Source organism: Agelaius phoeniceus, chromosome 14 (genome assembly GCF_051311805.1).
Source record: "Agelaius phoeniceus isolate bAgePho1 chromosome 14, bAgePho1.hap1, whole genome shotgun sequence".
Classification (NCBI taxonomy): Eukaryota; Metazoa; Chordata; class Aves; order Passeriformes; family Icteridae; genus Agelaius; species Agelaius phoeniceus.
The window spans coordinates 3,250,321-3,266,422 of NC_135278.1; the positions used below are offsets into that span (position 1 = coordinate 3,250,321).

The 16,102-nt window shown below is 47.9% G+C and overlaps 1 protein-coding gene across 3 annotated transcripts in view; it reads right to left on the bottom strand.

Moving 5' to 3' along the window:
* Positions 1-2,182: 2,182 nt before the first annotated feature.
* NEXMIF (neurite extension and migration factor) overlaps positions 2,183-16,102 on the bottom strand; it is a 180,149-nt gene continuing 166,229 nt past the window's right edge. For all 3 annotated transcript variants that reach the window (XM_077186016.1, XM_077186015.1, XM_077186017.1), the window contains one exon: positions 2,183-14,225. In XM_077186016.1, coding sequence (XP_077042131.1) covers positions 9,931-14,225 — 4,295 coding nt within the window. In that variant the 3' untranslated portion in view covers positions 2,183-9,930. The remainder of the gene's footprint in view (positions 14,226-16,102) is intronic.

A 16,102-nucleotide genomic window follows, 5' to 3' on the forward strand; every position in this document is an offset into this window, starting at 1 on the left:
ACATGCTCAAGATAAAGTGTATGTTTAAGTGCTTTATTGAACCAGTGCTTTTGCTGCAACACAAAGTACATTTGCCAAGCAAAAGCTGCTCCTATAGGTGTAATTCCATAAAAACTGGGGGATGGGGGAACATTTATCAACATAAACCACACAGCACCTCTCCTGACACATCACACCTGGAATGTTGGGAGGTGTAAGAAACCTCTGGGATGGGATGTTGCCAGTGGATCAGCTGTGCAGGAGCTGGACTGTGCTGGACAAAGGACAGGCCCAGCTTGTGTGGCTGCTGGGGTCCACATGGCTGAGATTTTGGGCAGTTTGAGCTCTGTGTTGACTTTGAGGAAGTTAAATATATTTCTAAGTTTGAAATATATTTAAGAGAAGCACTTACGAATACCCCAGACAAAGAAATTCCCATTTCCCCCCCTACTGACTTCCTTGCATGAATAGATACAAATTCATCCTCAATTTAAGCCATTACCTGACATCTTCTAGAGGCCTCCAGCCTGCCAGTGCTGCAGGTGTTCCAAACTATACTGTGGAATTGTCTGCAAAATTCTGTTGCTAGTTTGGGATGTGGTGACAGCCTCTAACCAACCCCAGAGACACTGAGGAAAGGCTGGTGTCACCCAGGGCAGGTTTGTCCCCATCCAAACTCTTCCCAGAGGCAGCAGCTCCCACTGGCAGGACAGAGAACTGGTGACATTAAATTACATCCCAATCAAAATCTGACTCTGCCTTCACTCACAAGGAGAAGCCACTGGGCCACGCACAGACGTGGATGATGGATCATCCAGAATCACAAGTGTTTTAATTAGATGTGCTTTTTATATAATATAAATGCAGTGGATAAACACAACCCCATTTACCAGGTCCTTTCTGTAGCATGGCTCTGGTGGATCAAGGCTCTGCTTGTTTGATTAAATGTGTTTTGGTACCACTCACACCAAACATGGACCGGCCAGCGTGGGGTTGTGTCAGTGCTTGAGAAAACACGAGATTGAACAGGGTCCCCAAAAAGAGTTTTTGAGCAACATAACCCTGATTATGGAGAAAATATGCAATAATAGCTCAGAGAAACAGCAGCTTGTTGTTTCCAGTTTGTTCCTAGCCCTATCCAACCTGGCCCTGAACACTTCCAAGGATGGGGCAGCCACAGCTTCTCTGGGCAAATGTGTGCCAGGGCCCTGCCACCCTGTGTAAAACATTTCTTCCCTACATTGAGTCTGAGTTTACCTTTTTTCAGTTAAAACCACGCCCCAACCCCCCTGCTGAAAAGTCTCTCCCCCAGACTTGTACTAAGGAGCTGGAACATTTCCAGCCCATGGGTCACAGGATTGATGCCACATGGGACACCCCTGATGGTTTTGGTGGCCGTGGGCCTGGCCCAGCCCTGTGTGTGTTTTATTTATTGGAGAGTTTCTAGTGCCAGATGAAGCTCAGCCTTTCTCAAAGCTGGGATTGCTGATGGGCTTCCCTGGAGCATGGCCCCACTCCAGCCCTGCCCTGCCCTGGGCTCCCTGCACCAGGATCCACACGGCCACTGGAGCACTGAAATCCCTCCTGGCCCCATTTTACTCATCTGAAACCCCTCTGTGAACACAGGTAGCTTGTAGAGCTAGCAGCTCTGCTTTTGGGGGTTATTTCCCAGCCCCCTGCCAAGGGATCCACGTGCAGAACACAGTGTTCATGTCCTGCTTTCTGCTGCCAGGGCTGGGAATGACCCAGCCTGAATTCATGCCCTTCTCCTTCATTGCTCCTATCAAGACTAATAAAAGGAATTGGCGGTTTTAAGACAACTTAAGTTTTATTTCTTTTCCACAAGAAATTGAAGACACACGTGCTCCTCCCCAGGAAAAGGCCAGTCTGGAGTGTGCTGGGACAGTCCTGGGACAGGGACCCACCCAGGGACACTGGGCTGGGAAGAGGCTCTGCTCCCTTTGGGCAAACCCTCCCGAGGAAGGCAAAGCCTGAACTGTGCCTTGCCTTGCTGAAGTCTCCATTTCTCAGTTAAAGCAGCCCCACTTCACAGCAGAAGTGATCCAAGCCTTTTCCCCCACTTTTCCCCACCTCCCTCCCCGATGTGCTTCCCACTAAGGAGCATCAGCCCAATTAGGTGGAGCCTGGAGTGCCACGGGAGGGGGCAGCCAGACAGATTTGGTTAAAGAAACGATTCCTAATATTCAATAAACGGCAGTTTTAATTTCTTCTTCATACATGATCTTAAAATGAGATTTTAAATTTTTTTATTTATTCCATAAACAATATAACAAAACTCAGCAAGTTAACAATATGACGTTTTCACCATACAGAGTCAGTCACAAATATTTAAAACCTTTGCAACAAGAACAACAAAACCCAAAATATTACAAGAATAATTTACAAGAGGATCTATAAAACAGCAAAGCGCTCACAAATTTTCCAGTTTCCTTTACACAATATCACTACACTCTTTCACAACATTTCTTTTTATTACAAAATTCCCAACAAAAGTTTAATTTTTTTCTTTGTATTTTGGTTTTTAAAACCAGAAACTCTTAAGTATACATCCTTTTATTAACACCCGAAGGTGCAAAAAAAGGGAAACCTCACACATACAAACACTTCACAGCACTTTTCTAAGAAAAATATACACTTACAAAATATTTTACAAATTGGCACACTTAAAAATATACAAGATTTTGTAGGCGTCTTAGAGTGATCCTTAAGAATTATACTTCAATTGACTCTACAGAATATTTATAAAGCTTATTCTAAAAGAAAAAAGGCAAATCATTTCCAAACATGTTAAAATTGCAGTGTAAAATGTGGAACAGAAATGGATATGTTACATTCATAAAAAGGGCCATTTAATAGTTCTTAAACGCTCGAGGGGGGGAATAAAAGTTTTCTTTAGCACCATAAAACAGGAGCAACTTCCTAACGAGGTGCCTCTAGTTCTATGGAAGGGAACTCAAGGAGCAGTACATTCACATCTCTGGAGGCAGCAGTCGAGGCGCCCGGCGGCGCCGGGGCAGCGGAACAGAGCAGCTCCTTGGATTTCTACCCTGCTTCCCACCGGGAGTAAGAGACAAAAGGAGTTTCACTGGTACCTTGGTTCTGTGTTTGTGTGTGGTTTAGTCTAGGTTTAAGTCTTCCCTTTGTGCTTTAGAAATGGACGTCTGTCTGTCTGTCTGTCTAGCTAGTGAAGGGTAGTGAAAAGACCAATTTTATTTCTTGTTTCCTTTTGCACCAAGTGTTTAAAGGCTCAGTAAACGTGTCTGGCAACCCAAGCGTCCTGCGAGATGGAGGGAATCCTCCTGCTTCAGATCCCAATTCCCTTAGATGGCTGTTACTCCACTGTCATTAGTGTCACTTGTTTACCTGAGAAACAGATTTGAAAAGCCTTGCTTCTACCACAGACATTGTACTTGGTTTATTTTATATATTTTTCTTTTTTTTTTCCTTTTTTTTTCTTTTTTTTTTTGCATTATTTCACATGCTGAAGATATAAAGAGGCACATTCTCCAATAGATGTCAGTGGTTTGAACCATGCAACCTCCTCTGGATACCCTGGGAGCTGCACAGGCAAAGTCCAACACACTGAGCTGAGAAAGTAAAGGCCTGATCCTGCACCAACCCAAGTCCACACTCCTGATCCTCCTCCCACTTACCCTGACTTCAGGGGAGTTTCTCTTGGGACTTGACATCACTGGCTGGGAAAGCACTTGGGAGTGAGCTCCCACCTAAGTGCTCTGCTAGATTGGGAGCTTAGAGAAAGAGCATGGCCCAGCAGCTAAAGGATGACAATGCTTAAAACATCTTTATTTTGGTTCCTGGCTTGTTTGGCCCATAATGCTGAAAAAATTAACAGCAATCCTGATTTTTTAAAGAGCAAACGGTGCAGCAATGGTTCCTCCAAGCAATCACCAGCCAGCCTTGGCTTCTCCTCTCTGAGCTGACCCAGCCTCAGCAGGACAGCACAGCATGGCAAGGACAGTCCTATGGCTGCCCCTGCTCTCCTCCTCCTCCTCCTCCTCCCAATATGCCTGGCTACCTCTGGTTCACAATTGATGATGTTTTTTAAAAACATCCATCCTCCTATGCTAAAAAAAAAAAAAAAAAAAAGCAAGATGTAAACCTGGTAAGATGTATTTTGTAATAAAAACCAAAAGGTTTTTATTGAATCCCCATCAATGATATTTTTTTATTTACAAAACCTCTAAATGCAATTGATGGCCGTGGGCTGGGTTGGCTCCTGCTGCAGGATTCCTTTCTGCAGGACATCTCTCCTATTCCTGTGCCATGGGAGACCCATGCTCCTATGGCAGAGCAGTGAGTACCACCTTGCCTTGGGGAATTCTCCTCTCAGGTGGATTTTACAACCTTTGGAAGTGCCCAGTCCCTGCTTTGTAACACCAGTGCCAATTCTAAGTCACCCAGACCACGGTGACACCACGGCTCAGCAGCACTGCTGGCACTGTCCTCCCATCCTGCTCTGGAGCAGGAGTGAAAAGAGATGAAGCAGAAAAGACATTTTAAGGGATACTGCAGAATAAACATCTTTTGTGTGGCTTGGATCCATTGCTCCCAAGAGCAAGATGAGCTCCCAGAGCCCAGTGAGAAGATGCAAGAGGAGGATGGAAGCTGCACTGGGACTGGGCAAGAGGATGGGCCAAGGTGGGAGCCAGCACAAGCAGGGCAGGGAGCCCAGGGGTGTGGGGTGGCAGCTGTGAGCACTGCCATGAAAAACAAAAATGCAATTGGAGAACAAGAGCTTGTATGGTGAGGGATGAGGCAAAGGTGGGAAGTGAAAACCTTGAGGTAGTGACAGGCAGGTGGAGATGAATCCTAGGAAAGTAAAGTGCCGGCTCCTCAAGGAGTTGATCAGGAGGATCCCCTGGGAAACTGCCCTTGGGGACAAGGGAGCACGACAGAGCTGGCAGATCTTTCAGGATGCTTTTCATAGAAAGCAAGAGCTCTCAATCCCCAGGTGTAAGAAATCAGGCAAGGAAGGCAAGAGATTGGCCTGGCTACATTGGGACCTGCTGGTCAGGCTGAAGGGCAGGAGGAGATGCACAGGCAGCAGAAGCAGGGACAGATATCCTGGGAAGAGGACTGGGATACTGTCAGGTTGTTCAGGGACAGGGTGAGGAAGGCAAGGTGCAGATGGAGCTGCATGTGGCAAGAGACATGAAGAATAACAAGGGCCTCTACAGGTGTGTCAGCATGAAAAAGAAGGGTCAAAGCAGGTGTGACACAATTGGCAGACTGGTAACAATGGATGAGAAGGCTGAGGAAACCTCTCTTTCCATCTCCCATGAGTGGGGGAACCATAGGACAGGGATTGGAGGAGCAAAGTCCCTCCCACTATAAGAAAATATCAAGTTTGTGACCATCTGAGGAACCTGAATATACCTAAGACTGTGGAACCTGATGAGATGCATCCCAGAGGGAATTGGCTGATGAAGTTGCCAAGCCACCCTCCACAGTACCTGAAAAGTCCTGGCAGTCGGGTGAAGTCTTGGATGACTGGAAAACGAAACCATGGAACCACTGCCCTGCCAGCCTCCCCTCTGTGCCTGGGAACACCAGGACCAGACCCTCCTAGAAACTCTGCTGGGGCTCCTGGGGGACAGGGAGGTGACTCAGGACAGCCAGCTTCACCAAGGGCAATCCTGCCTGGCCAGCCCAGTGGCCTTCTAGGATGGAGTGACTGCATCCATGGACAAGAGAAGGGCTCCAGGTGCCATTTCTCCAGACTTCTGTAAAGCCTTTCACACAGTCCCTCACAACACCCTTCTAAACTGAAGAGAGATGGATTTGAAGGATGGAGTGCTCTGCAGATGAGGAGCTGGTTGGACAGTCCCATCCAGAGGGCAGTGGTCAACAGCTCACTGTCCAGGAGGAATCAGTGCTGAGTGCTGTCCCTCAGGGGTCTGTCCTGGGACCAGCAACGTGGAATAGCTTCACCAATGACGTAGACACTGGGATTGAGCCCCCTCAGCAGGTTTGCAGATGACACCAAACAGAGTGGGGAGCTTAACACACCTGAGGGACAGACTGACATCCACAGGGACAGGGAAGTGGGCCCAGGGGAACCTCAGAAGGTTCAACAAGGCCAAATGTGATGTGCTGCACCTGGGATGGGCAATCCCTGGGATCCACAGGCTGAGAATGAAGGGATTTAGAGCAGCCCTGCCAACAAGGACTTGAGAAAGAAATTTTTTATGAGGGTGGCGAAACGCTGGCTCAGGTTGCCCAGAGAGGTGGTGGCTGTCCCCTCCCTGGAAACATTCAAGGTCAGGTCAGACAGGGCTCTGAGCAACTTGGTCTAGTAGAAGATGTCCCTGCTTTTTGCAGGGGAGGTGGACTAGATGGCCTTCAAAGGTTCCTTCCCACCCAAATACTCTGTAAAGATCAAAAGGGAGGAGGGCAAATGCTTGGCTCAAGGCAATGCCTAAATGTTGGGGTCAGGCAGCAGAGCAATGACCTTTTCAGACACAGGGAAGGGCCAGTGCCACAGCATGAGGGACCCAGGCTCTTTAACAGCTCCCCAGCAGAGATTTTTGGAGGACATGGGATGACCACCAAAGCTGTCAGCAACTGAAACGGCAGAAGGACTGAAGGAGAGCAACAAGGCAGCTGGAATTGTGATTAACACTGTTCTGAAACACCCAGCTGGGTATTCATGGATAAAACAGTTGATATGTTTCATGCCTGATCTTCATGCCCTATTGCACATTCCTCACATGCAGGAAGTATTGCTATCCCATCCAGAACAAGGGGTTTTATTCAAGTCCCATATTCATAACATTAACCATAAGGAGCACAGTGCAGGCCAGGTGAAATGTGCTTTCAACTGATGGTTCTGGGTCAGAAAGAAGGTCTGTGCCACATCCCAGGCCTGGGCCTGACCTGTCTCTGTAAGAGCAGCAGCCAGAACATCCCAAGGAAGGGAGCTGCCAGACCCACTCCTGCAGCACGTGGGGGGAATGATCAAAAACTGGGATATGCCAACACCACAGCATTGGGTGGAGCTTGTAGTATTGGATGAGCCTGTGAATAGAAAAGAGAACTGCTGGGGAAGCAGGGAGAGTGTGGTGGCTGCAGGCCAGCCCAGAGCCCAGGGATGGAGGCCTACCACAGCTCTTGTCTCCAGAGGAAATCCTGAGCATCTTCTGGATCTCCCTCCTGGAGGCAGAGCTGGGGTGGGACTCTGCAAGCCACGGGGCACCAGGGACCACTCTCATCCAGAGCAACCCACTCCAGGCAACACCAGCATTTATTCTGGGAAAAAATGAACTTACAGGATGTTTTTTTAATTACTATTTTTTTTTTCCAGAGTTTGTCCTTTCATCTGTTAAATAAAACACAATGGAACTACCAAGCTGTTCTGTCTGGGATCGCAGAGCTGAGCTGAGCTGCACCCCATGATCTGTAAGAGCTGAAAACATGATTCTAAACTAACACTCTGCATTTCCACTTTGATTTTAAGTGATCACTCTGCTTTTCTGCTAAATTAACTTAAACCAATTCTGCTGCTTTGCCTGGTGCATGGGTGGAAAAAAACTGACTTGGGAGGAAACCTGAGCCCAGTCCTGCTCTCTGTGTGACACCACATCTACGCCTGTGGCCGTATCAGCAACGTGATCTGTCCACTGCTAGAAAGGCTCCTCTTCCTCACCGCCTGCTACTGCATAAGGTGTCCAAGCCTCACATCCCTCTGCTCCCAATCGCTCCCAGGGCTCTTGCATATCAAGGCTTTTCATGAGAAATCAGCAGCAAAAAGCACAGGCTCTCAGTTGCACAAGGAAAACAGATCTTTGTTGGGTTCCTTATTCTCGTGGAGGGCGAGGGTGTGGTGAGGAGGGTTACAAATAAGGCCTTTTGAGGATACATTTAGCATTCAGTACTTAACGCTGTCTTAATAAAGTCCAGTCATGATCCGGCCCTGATTGGTGAGATCACAAATAGCTCCATTGGTTGTATTTGTTTCATGAACTGAATCAAAGAAAAGGTTCAGAGTTGTATTTTAAATGAATGACTCTGCTTTTGAAAGTTCAAACTATATTGGCATCGCAAGGTTAGACATGGAGGAAACACCAAAGCCATGATGGGAGAGCGCTTCTGACAGGCTCTGCATCGAAAATGCTTAAGAAACTATTCAAAGGAAAAGTGAATAGCACTCAATGTATGAAATGTATTAGTTCTGTTTTTATACCTATTTCAGAATTTATCCCAGGTTCTTATAAAATATATAAAACTGAGATACAAAGAATTAGCAATGTAACTTTGCATTTCAAATGATCTTCAGCTACAGGTTTTGCTTTAAGAAAACAGACACTTGAAAAGCAGCTGTTCTGTAGTCTCTAGATGCAGACACTTGAGTTCCTGGCAAACTTACCGTCAGTGGTTTTCTGAACTCCTCCACCATTGCAACTCTCTCCTATAATGAAACTCAACATTTCACTATTAAGTTTTTCTGCTCGTGGTTTCAAAGAGAGGACGTTACCATTTCCCAGCATCGGTTTCAAAGTTCCTTTTTTTCTTTTTTTTTTCCCCCCTTTTTGTTTCCTTTTTTTTTTTTTTCTTCCCTTTATGAGCTTTAAACCACAGGGTGAATCCATGAAATGAGGTAAGTAAATTTGGCACACTTCTAGTCATGTCCATAAAACTTTTGGTAAGTTGTATCAGTGAACAATATCGTTTGTCATCGTGAGTTACAGGTGCTTTCGAAGGGGGGTGGTTAGTACTTAACAACTGGAATGTTTCTAGTAAAACCAAAAGGCATAGCTGCAGAAAACACTCACAACCCAATGTTGATAGAGAAGTAAAAATATATACAATACAGTCACTTGTTCATAGTTTGGCACAATTTTTTGTTGTTGTGGGTAATAGTGCATAAACTACTGTACAACAGTATGACTTTTAAAACAGTCTTTCACAGAGAATACCAGATTAGGTTTGCTTTCAAATAATAAAATTCCCACAATTTCAAACTCTTCATTTCAGCACTTACATTTCAACAGACCACAAGGCAGATTTCGAAAAGGAACCGATGGGGGAAAAAAAAGAAAAAACAACCGGGAAAAAAAAAAATGGTAAGAAAAGAACCAAACATCAACCGTCTTTCTAGAAAAGGGAGTCTCTTCTTCAAATACAGGAAAACCCAAAAATGCTGTTTCTGCTTTAAGAAGAATGGAGTCTGATTCCCTGCAGGAAAAAATCAAACATTTGATGCCATCTTAGTTAGCTCGTCCGGAGTCACCACGACGGAGCGAACGCGCTAAAGGCGGGCGGGTAGAGAAGATGCAGCTTTAGATGATGCAGGTTAGGAGACACAACAGCAGAGGGGGCCAGAAAGCACTCAAAAATTGCCACACGTGAAGCTCAATTAGGAACGAGTTCTCATTTGCAAAGTAAAGAGCCTTTAGGTTTTGAGATCTTGGCTTTTGGATGCAGAACCTCTTTTTTTTTTTTTTGTGGTTTATTTTTTACAAAATGTTCCAAAAAAAAAAAAAAGTCTTTCCTTGTCAAAATCATTAAAAAGAGCGTGTAATCTTTTTTTTTTTTTTTTTTTTTAGTTTTTGTTTTTGTTTTTCCCCCAATAAATAAGTAATTAAAAACTGAAGAAGCCAAACAGCAGAAAAGAGTAGCCTTGTTAGTTTTTTTAACCCCAGCCAAGCCAGAAAATTGGTCATTCTTTTAGGTAGCTTGCAAGTCATAAGTATTTTCATGCATTTAAAAATAATAATTAAAAAAACCAAACAAACAAAAAAAGAAACCAACCCCAAAACCAAAACCAACCAAAACTGTAAAAGGGGAATGTCTTTTTTTTTTTTTTTTTTTCTCATGCAAACTTTTGCTTTCAGGAAGGAAAAACTGAGGAACAGCAGGCCTAGCAGGTGGGAGGGAGGTTAGGGGCATTCCAGCCAGTTTGGTGCAGCATTACCTCAGTTTCTCAAAAGCAGCTGTCACGGGTGGGTCCTTGTGGGGCTGTTCGCGGTCCGTCCGCTTGATTTTACAGTTCTCATCCCTCAGTGATTTCGAACTGGATTTATGACGGTAGAGTTTTTTATGGGTAGGTCCATTATTGCCTAAAGTGCTCAGGTTACTATAGTTTTTATCAAAAAAGGGAGCGTGAATGTCTGTGGTGAACCCGGTGGAGCAGTTGGGGCGACCGGGGTCGCAGGTCACAGCTTTGCTGTTTTTGCTTGAGCCCTTGTTGTTCGACTTGTGGTTCTTCGCCGCCCCCGGCGAGCCACCGTTCGCCTTCTTCTTCGACTCTTGGGATGTCCCTGCCAAAATTTTAAGAGTTTTCAGTTTCAGGCTGTTGGACTCCGGTGACCGGAATATGTCTGGAACGCTGTTGTGGCCGACGGGCCCCCACAAGGGCTCAATGGAGGCCATCATAAACCTCTGCACATCGGCCATTCCCGACGCGATGTTGGACAGGATGTTGGAGGGTTCCTCAAACTCCCTCTGGTCGTCGTCCAGGAGGCTGGTGGCGTTGCCCAGGCTGGCTTCTGACCAGCCCGTGCCCCCCTCTTTTCCCAGTGCCCACTCTCCAGAGAGCCCGTTGTGCTTGCCCAGCTTCACCCCTGCCAGGCCGCAGTGCTGAGTGCCCTCGGCCACGCCCTTGGTGGCCGTGGCCACGGTGCCCAGCTGAGTGACCACCCTGCCACCAACAGCTGGAGCCTTCTCACCATTGACTCCTGCTGCATTTTTCCCTTTCCTAGTGGATTTGGGTGCCTGCCTGGAGTTTTTCCCTTGCGGCTTATCGGTTCCTTTGTTGGTTTTGGGTGATTTTTTCCGGGTGGCTTTCTGGGAAGAGCTTTGGTTTGTACCCACATTCTTGCTGGATGAACTTTTCCTCTTCGATTTTGACACTTTGCTATTGGTGCTAATTTGACCAGATGGCTCATTAAATGTTGACAAGCATGGACTCTTTTCGAGAAGGCTGACAGAATCTTCATCGTTGAACATATGGAACTGGAACTGGTGATTATTTAAAGCAAACCCATTATCTGCCTGATCCTCGGTCTGCAGGACCCCACAGTTCCACTTGACCTTCTCGGAACTGTTGAGGGAGGCCTGGGGGCTCTCCTGAAAGCCCTTCAGGGTGCCCAGAGGCTTGGCATCAGAGCCAGCTATCTGTGGGGACAGGTTGGGAGTGTCTGGAGGGGACATCTCCGAAAGCGACGACTGGCGGAACCTATCAGGCGTGAAGTTGGAAATGTCTAAAAGGTCCGTGGACTCCTTCAAAGGGGTGATTTCATCTATGCTCTGCTGGATCACTAGCTTGGGACTGCAGTGGGCCAAGAAATCATCATTAATATCATCCTCGCCGTCCTTTTCACAAGACTTTAAACTTAAAGAACTGTAATTGCTAGAACTAACTGACAATGAACCCACTGAATCAAAACTAATGAGCCTGCCATCATCCGTACTGAGTGTACCTCGTTGGAAATGAAAGCGCCCCTCTCCATTATTGAAATGACATGACTGATAAGAATCATCAGACTGCACTTGTTGGCTATCCGGCATGTAATTTTTTTGGTATAGCAATTTGCCGCTATTCAGATTGACTTGAGTGTATCCAGAGGCGGGGAGGCCGTCCGTGCCCGGCGCGAACTCGCTCGGCATTCCGGCCGCCTCCGGCACGTCCCCGGGGAAGTCCTGGCGCTCGCTGCCCTTGCTGGCCGGCCACATGCTGCCGAAGCCGCCCTGCTCCATCTCCAAGTGGCCGGGCGACTGCTGCAGCTCCGACTCGGAGGGTGGGGAGAGCACGCAGCTCTGCGCCGGCTGCAGGGGCGGGAAGGGCTTTTCCGGCGGGACGATGCTGGGGAGCGGGTGCTGCTGCTGCTGCTGCTGCTGCTGCTGCTGCTCGGAGGGGTGCTGGGCGAAGTACGGGATACCCGTGTTGCTCGACAGATCCGAAGCATCTAACAACGTCTGCAGATACCCTCCGGGGATCAGGGGTACATTGGTGGTGATATTAGCAGATGGCAGAGGCTTGTCTGAAGAGGAGGTGGATGGTAGGAAAGGAGAATTTTTAGCAACCTTATCCTCGTGGCACTCTGGGAGATGGGAGTTGTCTGAAGCACAGGGACTGTTTTCGTCCTTCAGACGCGCTGCGGAGTCCTGGTTTTCCAGTGCTGGGGAGTCCTCTGCCGTACTGGTGGCAGCTTTAATCTTCTTGCACTTCAACCTGGCCTCACTTTTGAATTTGATTCTGCGGAGCACTTTCCGCTCCGTCCCCTTGTGCTCCCGCTCCTGCGGTTTGCATTTCACGGCGATGCCCGCGATGTCGTGGACGTGCAATCCGTTGGCACAGCTGGGGGTGGCAATGGCTAATGCCGGCAGCCCTTTCAGGCCCACGTCCTCCTTACTGCTGCAAGGCTGCTTGTGATCAGAGGAGCAAGAGCCCAGCTTGTTCACTGATTGCTCGATGGCTTTAATTCTTTGAATCCGGTGCCTGTTTGCTAGCTTGCATTTTCGCTTCCGTGGGTGAGGGAGGAACGAAGCATCTGAGCCGTTAAGATAGAAATTCTGCTTGTGGTAGAGAGACGATCTGAGCAAATCCAGCCGGCTCTGCTGCCTCTCCTGCCAGAAGCCCTTCAGTGGGGCCAGCTTCTTGTATTTGCTGAGCAGCTCCTCGTTCAGAGTAACAGTTGTCTCGTTGGCATCCACTTTGCTGAGCTTCACCAGCATATGCTTCTCCCCTTTAAACCTGTTAATGATGATGTACTTGATGATCACGGGGGGCTCCTTGCGAGAGACTTTTCGCCGTTTCTTGGGGCACCACTCGTCGTCGTCCTCCTCCTTGGGCCCGTCTGGGAGCCACTCCTTCTTGTCCAGGATCTTCTCGTTCTCGATGGAGTCCACATCGTACAGGTAGTCGTCGCTGTATCGCACTTTCCTCTTGGCCCGCAGCCCGTAGTTCTGCTGGATGAAGGAGCCGGAGTGGTCCCGGGCCAGGTACCGGCTGCAGTCCTTGATGTCTCGCAGCACGTCGTAGGAGGACTCCGTGCAGGTGCTGTCGTCGCTGAACTCCCCAGAGTCCTCTGTGGAATTCACCGAGTCCAAGAAGTGGCTCCTCTTGGAGCCCACGTACTGCACCATCTCTGTGCTGTTGCAAGATTTATTTAAGGCAGCTTTCTCCTCCTCCTCGCCATCCTCTTCCTCGCCGTCCTCCTCCTCCTCCCCCCAGATGATGCCTTCCTCGGATTTGAATTGAGAAGGGTCGGTGGCACCGCTGGGCCCCCTTTTCAGGGTGCTCCTGCTGTCCCTTTTGGTGCAGTTGCTGAACACGCTGGGGAAGAAGTTGAACTGGGCGTCCTCTTGTAGCGTGGTGGTCTTCTCCCGCACATTGTCCTGGAAAGATTCGTATCTAATCTTTAGGGAGCAGACATCACTTCCCAAGGTGGAATCGTCATCATCGAACATGTAATTGTCCACGTCTTCCTCAGAAAACAGATTTACAGAAAGCTCATTTTTGGAGCAGAGGTCAAGCAGCTCAATTTTACTTTCACTAATGAAAGATTCAAAATAGCCCCATTCCTGGTTGGGATTTGTTAGTAAAGGTTCCTCACCATTGCATTTGTCTAATAGTAATCCCTCGTAATAATTTTTCTGAGTGGGGTCCTCTGAATCACTGTCAGATTTCTCTGCATCTCTTTTGTCCGCTGCCCTCGATTTATGCATAGGGAAGCTTAAAAGCTGGTCTGAAAGCAGTTGATCCCCATATCTCATGGTTTCTCCTGTGCTCATGCAGTGAATCCCTATATCAGAGACCGAACAGGTGTCATAATCCCTATTTATATCCCCCACTTTCAAGCTTATTCCCGGCTCCGCATCGATGCCGTCCTTGGATTCAATGAAGCAGCCCAGGCAGGTCCGGCTCGGCTGCATCAGGCAGTCTCCCGTCAGCGCCGACATCCCCCCGGGCTCCATCATGCTGAAAGGAGCCTTCTCGCAGTCGCCCGGCAGCGACCACGAGCTCATGCCCTTGGTCACGCAGGACGTCAGGGAGATGGCGTGGGCCGAGGAGTCGTCCGAGGCGTGCTCGGGGACATCGGTGAGGCGCAGGGGTGACGGGGGGCTCAGCAGGCACGGCTTCTTGGCCGTGGGGACGCGGTGGCACGCGGGGCCCTCCCTGGGAGCCGCGCTCAGCGCCGGGAACGGCGCCACTGCCTCGGCCGCGCTGCAGGGCCTCTCATCGGCGTCCAGGGCGTGCGACTCTGCGGGATGGAGCAGAGGGAGAGAAACACACAGGGGTTACCACCTATCCCCTATTCAGCCACAACCAAACTGCCCTTGGAGGTAGAAAAGGAGAGAGGGTTACAAAGGTTACCACCCTTAAAGGTTTCAGGCTCGCCACCCCGCTCCCCTTCTCCCAGTGACTTTTCCCAAGTGCTCCTTTGGGAAGCCCTTCCCAGCAATCCTGGATCCAGTGAACGTGGTGGTGTGTGTGGAAGGCAGAGGTAAACAGGCTGCTCCCTGCAGCCAGCTGGAAGAGGTACAAGAGTACATTTAAAACACGCGACGCATCCGCTCTTCCCCCCCTCATATCCATACGGTTACCTGGAAACTGCCTCTCAAACCTCACAATGTTATTAAAAAAACAAAACAAGCCTAATAAAAATGTTCTCATTAACATTGAAAAAATTAACAGGAAAGTGAGATTCTTAAAGAAACAAAGCACCCCCCCTGCAGGGTCTGAGCTTGCACACACCTGAGCTGCTTTACTGCTCTGGAGTCAGGGAGTGATGGCTGATTTAAAAAACCCAGCGGTCTTTTTGTCACTGTCCACGCCAAGGGAAGGCAGAAGATAACACAGGGTTTAAAGCAATTATTGTTAGAATTATTGTGGGGTTTGCCATTCTTCCCTAATCGCTAAAAATGCCTTTTTAGTCATGTAAGGATTTTTTTAACCTAAGGATTTTTTTAGTTTTACCTCGTTGCGCTTCTTTTATGGCAGAATAAAGTTATGAATGTACTTTTATCTGACTCTTGGCTCAACGGACAGTATGACCCTTGAAATTTAAATACGATGTCTTTTCATCCATGAACACGCTCTGATATCTCTGTATTAAAAAAAAATATATTCCAATGAGTGCATTCATCTCAGCCAGAGAGCTCTGCCGACTCTGAGCCAGCTGCTTTTGTCATGGCTCAGGTCTCTCCTTTTTGGTGGCTCTGCTGAAGGCAGAGGGGTGAGAGCCAAAGCTTTCCAAGGAGGGACAAGTGCTTTAAAACACAACTGGAGCACCAGGACTTGGCATTAAATGGAGCATGCAAAGGGATTTATTTGGCTGCTGCGACCTTCCACTAGTGCTCTTATTCCAAACTGAGAGGAAAGTGAATCTCCTGCATCCTTGGCAGCCTGGGGAGGGGAGGTTGGTGCTGGCACAGGTACCACCAGCACAAAGGAAAACCCCCAGGTGGGGAGGATGGAAAGGAACAGGATGCCATGGAAGGAGTGGGGTGCCTGCCCCACTCCTTGCAGGAGGAGATCAAAACCCCCCTCATTTCACTCCAGTAAGTTTTGTGCTACAGGGGCCTTAGGGATGGAGCCATCAGTGAAGCCTGAACAAAGCACAAACTGCAGCTGGAGCCTCACAGCGCTCCCAGGACTTTAAACCTTTTCCCAAAGCCTCCCTAACTCCAGCCAGAAGTGCAGTGCAATGCCTGTCATCATCTTCAACACATATGACTTGGGAAAGGCCAGACTGGCTTGCTTGAAAATGGTTAAAAAAAGGAAATAAATAAAAAAGCTGATTTTTGAGTCCCTCCCACCAGTCTTCAGATCAGAAATGCAGAGGTGGTATCTTTTTCCTTAAGCACCAAAACAAATTAACCAGTGCAGTTCCACTTCAGAAGTAAAATAAAATAAAAATCAGCTTGGAGCTGACAGGAAGCATGGAAAATTTGAGGATAAAAGAAGAATGTCTGTGAATGCTGTAAGACTCAAAGAAGGGGGAGGCAGAAAGCTGAAATTCAATCTCAAAAGCTGTGTTCAATAGGCAAAGCTGCTATTATATAAAATAAACCCTCTCTGGGTGTTTCTTTAGGTTTATACTTGTGTGAGTGAACTTAACTCTTGGAAAATACAAAT